This window comes from Carica papaya, chromosome 4 (genome assembly GCF_054855325.1).
Source record: "Carica papaya isolate Zhongbai chromosome 4, ASM5485532v1, whole genome shotgun sequence".
Lineage (NCBI taxonomy): Eukaryota > Viridiplantae > Streptophyta > Magnoliopsida > Brassicales > Caricaceae > Carica > Carica papaya.
In genome coordinates this window covers 5297791-5309371 of record NC_142312.1, presented here as the reverse complement: position 1 = coordinate 5309371, position 11581 = coordinate 5297791, and the positions used below count along the sequence as shown (strand labels likewise).

The window sequence follows — 11581 nt, the reverse complement described above, 5'->3', positions numbered from 1 at the left end:
CTTCCATTGGAATGAAAATCTTTTTCGTAGACATGTTATTTATTTAAAAAATTCTACACGCATATATATAATTATCAATCTACATAGTGATATAGGATAAATTAGGATTTATTTACTTAAACTATTCTTGGTACTTGGATAGAGTAGCGGCAAGAGTAGAGCAAAATGGTTGGCTAAGGTAGTCTAGGTTAGTCATAAGTAAGATTCTTATGATAAAATACTTTGAAATAGGTGGGTAAAAAAATGAATAGTGTAGCACAAAAATTATACTTAGTTTATATTAACAATGATCTGGTAGATATTGTTGCAATAGAGGTCAAGATAGTGGTAATGTCAGCAGTGATGGGGATGGTGGCATTGATAGTAATGTCAGAAGTGCCAGTGACAAAAGTGACAGTAGTGATACGGTACATTGTAAAGCTGATCTCCTATCTGTTCTTCTGTGGATAAGGTAGAAGTCTTAACATCAAACTGATCGTGCAGGCTCAGTCACAGATAGGAGATCAACTTCTGGGTAATGTTCATAGGTATGTGGAAATCTAGTGACATGGTGGAGTAAAAAACAACTGATGGTAGCTAGAAGTAGCAATGAGGCAGAGTTCAGAGCACACTAGAAATCTGTCGAAGGGTTGTGGCTCTCACATGTACTTAAAGAATTACAAATTGAAAATTCTACTCCAATAAAAGTGGTGTGACAATTTACTAATAATCAATATTGCAAAGAATCCAGTCATTATGATTAAACAAAACATGTTAAGATAGATCGACGTTTCATAAAGGAGAAAGATAAAACAAGGTATTTATGTTGTACACCTCCCTTGAACCAACAATTGTTGATATGCTCACCCAAGGCATTGCTGAGAAAGGATTTTGAAGGGCTGAATTCCAAACTTGGCATGATTAACATCTATGCCTAGCTTGAAGGGGAGTTTAGAATTATTAGAAAAAGAATTAGGAGAAAACATAGGATCTAATTATGATTCTAGAATCTCATTCTGGGGAAAGGGGACAAAATATGATTCTGGTTAGATTAATAGATCGGAAACAGGAAACTTAAAGATGTATTAACAAGTATTTTGCCTATTGCTAAGCATAAAAGCAGTGTTGATGACTGTTTATGGTGGTGAGGAACAGAGGGGGGATGTGGAATGTGGAGGTTTGAGGAATTTAAATGATTGGGAGGTGGAGGAGTATTAAGAGTTGCTTCAGTTGCTGTCAGATGTGAGAAGGAAGGCAAACAGTGATATTTTAGTTTGCAAACAACAGAATGATGGGAAATTTACTGTGAAGTCTTATTATGATCTGTTGTTGGCTTCTAATATTAGAGCAACTTCGCGTTTCCCTTACAAGCGGAAAGTTCATGTGCTGCCTAGGATTGCATGTGCCGCCTAGAATTGCTTTTTTTGCTTGAGAGGCCAGAAGGGAATGTATCTTGACCATTGACAAGTTGATAAAAGGGGGCAGAGTGATGGTGAATGTCTGTTATTTATGTAAACGAGCGGCTGAAACATGCAATCATCTACTTTTATGGTGTCCTCTCGCTCATTATTTATGCTCAATGGTTTATGGATTATCGGGTGTTGGGTTGGGTCTGGTTCAGCGAAAGAGGAGTTGTGGGCTTGGGGTGGGATGTGTCAGCAGAAAAAAATTTTAAAACTTAATCCTTTGACTATCTTTTGGGTAATTTGGAAAGAGAGAAATAGGAGGGCATTTGATGGGGTTGAGAGGGATATTGTAAAGATTAAGGATAGTTGGTTTCACTTTTTTGGCACTATTTTTTAGGACACGACATGTATAGAATCAAAGATTTGAGATATGTCATAGATAGCATTACTGAGATGTAAATATTTTTGTATATAGGTTGCACTCCCTTGGTGTGTCTGCTAATTTTATTCTTTACATTTTTTATTTAAAAAAATGATCCTAGAATCTTATAATTTAGAAAGTTTCCTAAAGTTTAAAAATATATTTTCCTTATAATTGTTTTCCTAGTTTTCGGGATATAAATTTGGTATTCAACCATATAGATAATGTATTGTTGTAGGAAAAACTATATGAATAAAATTATCAAAATGATGGTTCAGCTCCTCCTCAATATTCCAAATTCAAATTTTCAAAAGAGGACACTAGGGTGCAAATCTGGTAGAATTGGTAAACAACTTGGAAACTAATCTTAATTGTCAAAAGTTCATTTTGAAGGAGGCTTGAAATGGTATTTGCCAATCGCAATTTGAGAAAGTTAAAAGTGGAATGGAATGAAGTTCACTCAGGATTTTGTTGGGGGGGCGGGTGTCAGCATTTCGAAGGTAGACTTGGCTTTAGGCAATGGTTATAGATCATGGCTCAGTGTGACGTTGGGATGATGACAGTCTATTAAGAACTGTTTGTTCTCTTTCCAATGATTGGTGCGTGTTGTAGAATATTTTGCATCGAGATCAGGTATGGACCAGTAAGAGGTCTTTGATGTTGGTGGTGGTGGCTGCATCAATCACTACATGTGGGTTGTCGGTGAACGTGAATCAATGGCTGATCGGTGCTTAGAGTTTTGCAATTTTTTCTCAAGATGGTTTAGAACTGTTAGGGTATGAGAAATTTTAGCTTTGTACCAGTTAGTATAGAAAAGTTAGGGTTAACTTGTCTACTTGAGGATTTATGAGTAAAATCTAGGCATTATATCTGGTGCTTCTTAGATATTATACATAAAAAATTTTAAGCATCATATTGTTACGAACATGATACATGACCCAGATCTGGAAGGTATGTGTTTCGGGTGTGAGAGAAAGAGTGAGAGAGAAATAAAAAGGGGGATCTGAAGAGAACAGATTAGCAATTAGAGTATGGGTAAATAGCAGTATGTAAGCTGTATTCTCCAGCTTGAGGGGGGGCTATTAGAGTAAATAGCAGTCAGGGAATCAATTGTAATTATTTACAAATTTAGGGTCAAATTTGTAAATAGTTGTACATTACATCTTGGGTATAAATACCAGTTAGTATTCATTAATGAAACAATCTCTCATTTTTCTAAACTCTGAAACCAGAGATTCTTTTTCATCTCAACTCAGCGTTCTCCATTTCCTTCTCACAATTTCATCAAATTTCTTGATTTCACTCAGCTTAGGTGTAGTTTGAGTACAGATTATCACCAAATTTGACATATGCTGACATCATGTGTCTTTCAAATAAGTTAGGAACATGTTCACATTCCAATGTACGTTGTAATTTGATGCAGAATATATATGGACTAGATTTTGCACCAAGATGGATATGAGCTTTATTTTCTAAATAGATTATAAACCATATTTCTAGCTGTCTAGAATTTATTGTTATGCGTGGATGGTATTAGGTTTTTGATGCCTTTATGGATGATATCATTCCCTTAGCTACTTGAACTTATCTAAAGAGTTTGTTTACTACTCTTAAACGTGAATTTGCCATCACTTTGGTTTTTTTTTTTTTTTTTTTCCAATTTTTCTGGGAATTTCAGTTAATGCTAACAAGGATGGTTCATTGTTTGATCAGTTCATGTATGATTAAGGTTTGCTTAAGCATATTACCAAATACTATTTCCAGGTCATTCCTACAAGAGGCCTACTACCAAATACTGGCAGTTGTAAGTTTGCAAAATCAACTCTTCATTGAAGCTTGGTTGGGACTCTTCAATATCTTACTTTTACCCATCCTGGTATCGCTTTTGCTGTAAGTCAGGCTTGTCAATTTTTATGCATAATACTAGATATGATCACTACCAAGCTATCAAACAGATTAGCAATGATTTCTCAACCTAGACCGGAACTGAAAACCACACCAGAGGATTGATATATTTTGGATCCACAATCTGCTCATGAATCCGATGCTTACCTAGTCCGACTTGTATTTCTTTTGCGACAATGTTAGCACTATATGGTATGATTTCAAATCTGGTACCATACCAGAGGTGCTACTATATAGAATGTTGAATTTGACGTTTTATTCATTTGAAAGTTGCGTAGGGATTCCTACTGATGATAAATTGGCAGATACTTCAACCAAAAAAACTATGTCTACTAGGAGCCAATCTATGCATTCACTCCTACTTGGATTGGGAAGTGATAATGGAATCAATGACACCAGTAATACATTCCATTTTATGTATAGCGTTGTAGCCTCACAACTTGATTCTTGTGCTTATACCACTATAAATACTTAATTTCTTGCACACATGAATTCACAATGAGACAATTGTCTGTAATTACTTACAGTCATCCGCAAAACATTCCCTCACTAATTGGAGAGTAATCTTACTGAGATCAGAGCGGGACATAGCTAAGATTGTATGGTAATAGAAAAGTTTACACATTTTAAAAGTGGGGCCAATATTTTTATAAACGAATGTAACTGCGTTAGTGGTTACATGTTACATGTATTATTTATCTTCTTTCAACTACCCTATTAATTTGTAAAAAGAAAATTATCTACTTTGCATTTTTAATTAAAATAAAGTGAATCAATACCTCTACCATTTTAGCTGAATGTCTGGTGAAGTGTATAGTTTGATGTCCGTATAGCTATTTGGAAATTTTCACGCAAAAAGATAAGTTTTCCTTAAGAAACATAAGCTAATCATTTTTTTTTTCCTTTTTATTCCACGAGAAAGATGGTGAAATTTTCCTCCCCTTTTGAGTTTGTTCCGTGTCTATTACAGTTTTAAGTATATGATTAAGAAAAAATCATTCAACTGTCCCAAGTGAGAAATCAATATATACTCAGAGTTTAATCCATAAACCACCATTGAACATTGAATTACGCTCAACTTGCCTACCAAAAGTAAATAACTTCACAAAAGTTAAGACCGCTTAAAATCTTCTTTAACTTGCAAAAGCTATTTCATTTCTGAACAGAAGCTTAAAGTGGCACTGAAGGGGGATTTTATTACAAACAAATTTTATGAGGGTGGGAAGAATTGGAAGAAATTTAACCCAACGCATTTCTGGCCGAAAGTAACTACCTGCTTCAACATACTGACTGACATACAATGATCACATCTAACACCACCAACCAACTTGCTCGTTCCACATATGGTCATCCTGGTTTTTATCAGTGACCATTGGCAACTGAACCGTTCTCACAGGCAGTACAACTGATATTATCCCCTGCCTTCTGTGCATAGAATCTTCGGTACATAGAATCAACTTCCGTGAGATAGTATGTGCCAGCAGGTAAGAGGCTACAGTCCTTGCTTGTCACAAAGTCCTTCGCTCCATACCTGTGCTCCATCAGCTTCATCGTTTCTACAAACTTCTCTGGAAAAAACTGCATCAAATGCACATGTTTAATCGGCATATCCATTGGCTAATCAAATGTATGACAAGACATCAGCTTTGAAGAATGTTACGAGGGCCTTGCAGTAAATATCACTGCAAAGTTTATTTCATTTAAAGTTATTGCATAAAACCATCATGTACATGATCAACTGTTCTCATACCAATTATTTCTTGGCTAAATGATTGGTATGTATGTCCCTTTTATAAATATATAAGTTCAAGTCTTAAACTGTTAATGTAGTATGTTTTTACTAAGAATTACTATGGTGGTACAGATGTCACCTAAAAGTAATTCAAATGTTCTCATATACATTCACCCTGCCGTCTTCGTGTAATGAATATAGCTGCTGCAAGTCAATCTCCTAACCAAATAAATACTCAGTGACTTGCATGGTAAAGCTCACCGGTCTACTCAAGAGGAGTTGAAAAACATCTGGCAAGAGTAGCTTTTTTTTTTCTGAGAAGGTATGGAAAAAGTTCTGAATGCTTGTACATGACATATTGAAAATAAAGTTATTGCACTAACTAGGTCCGTAATCAAACTTTTGGGAAGGTAAAGCAAGACGACCTGAGTGTTATGACGCACATTATTGTTGGATTTTTGTGTGTTTCTCAAAGAGGTTATAACTGAAAAATCAAAACATTTACGAGACGTGCAAAATTAGAACAAGAATTACCTCATGCCTTGCCTTCAACTTCCCAGCAACATTCATTACGGTTGCAATGTTTGATAAGCTAAAAGGATCACGAGTTTCACGGAGTTTCAATGAGAACATTGTTGCTGTCAGACCACTACCATATGAAAACAAAATTACCCGCTTTCCAGCCTGAAAGTTCAAATATAATCAGAATCCCAAGTAAATCATCAAGCAGAGGCAAATTGAACTTTACCAATGAAAAAACAAATTACCAATTCGTTGTGTTTGTTGTGAATAAGTGATGCAAATGCAGCGTATAAAGATGCTGTGTACATGTTTCCAACTTGTTTTGGTATCAAAGTGGTTGGTTGGACCTTGGAATCATAGAAGGCCTTTGCAACTTGTTGGGAAACCTTCAAGGAAAAAGAGAAGGCAACCATTAGCAAGAACATCAACTGGAAGAAGTGTTGTTTTTATGAGAAGCTTTCTTTCTTAATACAGTCAAATGGCCTTCATCGTTTTGTGTTATTCAAGGAAACACCTTAATGACTGGTTGTCATGATTTACAATAGGTAGTATCAAGAGGAATATACAAGCAGTCAACAAATGGAACATAAAATTAACTATCCAGTGCATTGCAAACCAAGGTTTAAATTGAAATTTAATTTATAAAAGCATTTTTCCATGAGTAGAGAATAAAGAAAAGAAAATAAACCTTTTCAAGATCTCGGTTTTGATAGCTTTCTTCACAAGATAAAGTTGAAAATGGCCCCAGCTTTTCTTTAGCCGCCTCGTCAATGGAGCTGCAAATATAAACAAATGGAATCAGTCACCAATAATAGATGGATCAAATTAGGGATTTTAGATAGGAGAAGCAAATAAACAAACCTGGCATTCCTCAAGAAATCATTAAACATCAAACGAGCGAAACTTTTCTGTACAAGCTGCAGAAAATTAGAATGGAAATAATCAGATACCATGTAGAACTATTGTTTTTGGTATCTTCATCATTTTTGAAAGAGATATTAGTTGCAGAACTATGATAAAAACATAACACACTTTGTTATATGGAGAATGGAAGACAAAGTAGGCTGCATCAGCAATGGAAAACTGTTTGCCCTCCAGTTTCTCAAACCTGAAGAGAGGAAGACGGTGAAGAAAACACAAAGCACAATTAATTAAAGAATGTCCGTAATGGGGAAAAAAGCATATAGTACAGTGTAGAAAAAATACCTACTTGTTACAGAAATACTTGTAGCAGGAATCAAGGGCCATAAGGTAGCATGTTTGAGAAAGTTTCCCGTCAACAACCTACGAACATACCATCGAAAAGAAAAACCATGAATACCAAGAAGCAAGAAAAAAATCACTTCCACCAATATTGGCAAGCAAGTTTCTCACAAAGAAAAATTAAGAAAAGAATATTGGCAACAGACTGTAACCAGTTGCAAACTGAACCTGACCAGTTTACTTGGAGAGAGAAAATCATAGAATTATATGTTTGCACTTTCCAGGCAAGCGTGACAATGCTATAAAAATGGAAAAGGAGACAGGGATGATTTGTCAGTATCAATTTTTTATTACTTTCAAGAAGGCCACCATCTTATTCTTTTTTAGGACTACAATGTAGTAACTATGCCCAAAGTTCAGGATTCCGACTCTTTCAGTTTTCTCTGCTCTTTCTATTTAATATTTCAAATATACATATATATATATATATATATATATAGTGAGAGGGAGAGAAAGAGAGAGATGTGAATATTTTAAAAGGGATCATCTTCTCCTAACCTCAAAGAATTCTGCCAAGTTGCAGCAAATAGAGTAGCCATAGGACAAAGGCCCTTGCTACTTTGACCAACTTTGAGGAACGGTGAGAAGGGACACTGATTTTCAATCTTTCACCAAGGTTGTGGAGAGACAACAACCAAAGAGAAACAAACACTAGGAAAAATAAATAAATCTCTGGCAAAAGATGAGAATGGCTCCCCAAAAGACCATAGGCATGAGAAAGCCCCCATCTTATTCTTGTTTTGTATCAGAATACTGTAACCAGGCCAAATTTTCATAGTCTAACTCTTTCATTTTCTATTCGCACTTCTATTTATATTCATATATTTGAAAAAAAAAAAAAAAACTCTCCTCTTAAGCCAAAAGAAGCCTGCAACAATGCAGCTACTAACATGGCTATAGGACAAAGGCCCTCAATTAAAACTAAATATGGTTTCACCAACTTTTAGCAGCATGCGACTAGTGATGCCAATGTATGGTCTTCAACCAAGCTTCTGGAGAGACCACAATCGAGAAGAAATAACACTTCGGAAAAAAAAAACCAAAAGATCCCTGTTAGAAGATGAACATGTTGTCAACAGTGTTTTCTTCTCAAGCGAAAAAAGATTACATTAAAATCATTACCGGATATTCACTTGCAAGGTTGGGCTTGTAAAAGTCATAGGCATGAGACATGTGACTTCCTCTAAATTTGCTTTCAAAAGAAATAGGAGCATCAGGCCCTATTAGCATGGCAATTGCAGCCGCTCCACCGGTGGGCCGTGCAGGTCCTTCTGCATAGACCTGTTAACAGAAAAATGCCAGTAAGAAAATGAAATATAACTTCAGAATGAGAATTATACAATATCTAAATGTTGTATCCAATACAGTGCCAGTGAAATAAAACTTGAGATGTTTTCATGATATAAACGATAAACTGCTACTCAGGATTGGATAGAAGTGTATTTGCTCTTACGCATCCCATCTATGGAATATGTGGAAACAAACTAGTATTATCACAAGAATAACTGATTTACTTCCAACAATATTGTTCCGGAAAAGGCATATCATGGAGAAATAAACCAAGTATGAGATATTGCTAATATTATATTGGAAGCCTTCTTACCGCACTGTCAGTGCATACAACAAGCCCATAGCGTCCATCCCACGAACTACTCTCCACCCAATTAACACAATTGAATAATGCAGCAGTCCCACCATAGCATGCATTACTTGAGTCTACACCTTCAATGTCTGTGTTTCCATGTTTCTGTTCATTCATATTAAAAATAAAAAAAGGAAAAGGAACAATCACAAAAAAAGTTAAACATCTTCAAAATTTAATGTGTACAGAGTTTTTTTTTTTAATAAAAATATAATGCGTACAAACTGCAGGAAAGGAATCAATCTAATGTGTTCTTTTTACAAGAAACACCAAATATTTGATGGATTGCCCATGAAAGAAAGATTGTGCAAGAGATGTCATGAAACTACCAATGTGTCAGTAGGAAAGACTGGGAAGAGTACCTCAAAAATTTGCATCAAGAAAGTCTTAATGGATTTGCTCTTATCTATGACGGTCTCACTGCCTACTTCAAGACGACCAATTTGTTTTGGATCAATCTTATACTTCTCAAGGAGGGATGAAACAGCAGTCAAACTGGAAATCCAACAATTAATGCCAGTGGAGTTAGTCAATTGGATTACTAAATTGTTGTCTGCTACTTGGAGCATGTAAAACATGTGTATCAAATGTACATAGAATCACAACCTCATTGAGATGACATCTTCCACCTCTGTACAAAATGCCATGCAATCTTGTCCAAGTCCAATTGTGTATTTCCCTTTGCTTGCCCCATCATGAGCCTCTAGAGCTTCCTATTGGAATGAAAGTTAGCAAACATACAACTAGAATATTGTTCAAGGAACTCACCCACTATAATCAATGATGTAGTGGATACAGTATTTAATAAAAAGAAAAACAGAAAATTATTTAGAGAAATATTTTGGACAAAGAAAGACAATAATTTTTTTTAAAAAAATTAGTTAATATCATCTACTAAAGAAAGAAAACTTTTTCCAGTAATGCGTATTAATTAAATCACCGTGAACATATTTCCCACTTTCCCTAAACCAGTTTAGGATTCAGCAATGCAATTCATTTTTCTTTTTTTGTCTTAACATAATAAGAATCGTGGAGATTGTGCCAAAGCAATTAATCAAAAATTTTAGAGCAAAGAGAGATTCAACTGAAGTGGCTTGAGTCTTGAGGGCATGGTGTCTTTATATTTTATTAGAAATAGATCCTTTTCCAGAAGAAATAACTGGATGTAAGGTTAAATATATTTCTCTTTTCATTGAGAACGTTGGCAGGTCAAATATCAATGAAGGCTCCATACTGCGAGCTGCAACATAGTCTAATCGGTAAAAAAGAGGAAAGTTAAACTTTTTAAAAGAAAAAACTGGCATAATCATAAATATGATCATCTCTGTTTATATTGAAATGACATGACTAATTACTTAATCGGTTAGATCCAAAAAACAAGATGACCAAAACTCTCCAACCAATTTCAAAAGTGCCATTCCAGCACCATCAGAGACTAACAAATACAGAACGAAGTTATCCTTAAAAAAAGCGGTAATTCTAAGAAGACGACGAAATAGATGAAATCCAGACACAATACACAGAGAAAAAAAACGCTTATGACTCTTCGGGGCAGCTTAAATGGTAAAAGCACCAAGCTCGGTCCATATCCGGCGCCAGAAGAAGATTTGAAAAAAAAAAAAGAAAAAAGGAAAAGAAAAAGCATCATTACGCATGATAAGGAACATTCACAGCAAAGAAGACTAAGAAAGCGTATCCTTTAGCCGATTAATTTCAGATCATATTGCTCACACATGCATATTGAACCACCTAACAAAATCATTACCATTTACCACACAAAAATAGAAAGAAAAACTGAAACGAAAAGAAGAAACAAAAACATTAATACAAAAAAAATCTCCGGTTAGTAAGCAGAAGTATGAACAAGAAACGAAAAAGAAGCAGAAGTATAACAAGAAATAATCCGTATATCCATGACAGAGAAAACGGAAGAGTCGGAAATCTGAATCTAAAAAATCCAGATTCTTGCTCTGCTCAATCAAGGTTAAGCATAAGAAGAACGAAAAGAAAATAAAAACGGAGCCATAACCATCCAAATGTATATTTTTCATCTCCATGAACGTTTTCCACGCTTCTCACCACAAGAAAACAGGAAATAAAAATCGCTGGCGACCTACAACTCACAATGGAAAGAACCAAAAATGGAAGCAGAAAAAGAAAAACTACAGACTGAGATTGCGATGGGAGAGAGAAAGAGAGGGATCGGGATCACCTGTTGAACACAGGTAGGAGGGAAATAGATATCCATAGCAAGGATCCCCACATTCTTCGTCATTTCCAAAGGTTCGTCTGAGGGAAATGATTATGGAGGTGTTCGGCGAGAGAGGGGGAAGTAGATGCAAAGAAAGAGAGAGGAAACCGGGAAAATCGAGAGAGAAGAAGGAAACAGAGGGTAGAATATGGTAGAACGTCGACCGGGAGAGCTGGAGTATATATAGAAAGAGAGAGGGAAGGAAGGAAGGAAGGAAGGAAAGTCAGAGAGAGAGCCGAGTGTGTGCTGTACGTCAGATAGATAGGCCTTCTTCTCTCCCCAAATGCAGACTTCGTGAGCTGCTCATCATTCCTTTTTCCCCATTTTCACCCTTTAATTTCCGCATATTTACGATTGTACCATTGCGTATCTTACGTCAACGTTCAGTTCATTGTCGTTTTCAACAATTTCCCCCTTGTCTATTTTTTACTTTTTTCCGTACGACGTCGCTTAGAGCTCA

General features: G+C 35.7%; 1 protein-coding gene across 1 annotated transcript; it reads right to left on the bottom strand.

Annotated features, from left to right (window-relative positions):
* Positions 1–4822: 4822 nt before the first annotated feature.
* Positions 4823–11380, bottom strand: HMGS (hydroxymethylglutaryl-CoA synthase / HMG-CoA synthase / 3-hydroxy-3-methylglutaryl coenzyme A synthase). Its single transcript, XM_022046108.2, has 12 exons — positions 11083–11380; positions 9477–9583; positions 9233–9365; positions 8832–8975; positions 8351–8509; positions 7176–7249; positions 6998–7073; positions 6827–6882; positions 6654–6741; positions 6211–6351; positions 5978–6127; positions 4823–5289 (listed from the first exon to the last, which is right to left on the bottom strand). Exons 1-12 carry the CDS (start codon positions 11143–11145, stop codon positions 5074–5076), a joined length of 1407 nt encoding a protein of 468 aa, XP_021901800.1. The 5' UTR covers positions 11146–11380; the 3' UTR covers positions 4823–5073.
* Positions 11381–11581: the final 201 nt, after the last annotated feature.

Excerpts from the sequence above, each read along its gene's own strand:
- HMGS (XM_022046108.2), bottom strand. The coding sequence starts at position 11,145 with ATGACGAAGAATGTGGGGATCCTTGCTATGGATATCTATTTCCCTCCT. Across the intron at positions 9,584-11,082 it reads CTCCTACCTGTGTTCAACAG|GAAGCTCTAGAGGCTCATGA; the intron begins GTGATCCCGATC and ends TCATTCCAATAG. Across the intron at positions 6,883-6,997 it reads TCCATTCTCCATATAACAAA|CTTGTACAGAAAAGTTTCGC; the intron begins GTGTGTTATGTT and ends AATTTTCTGCAG.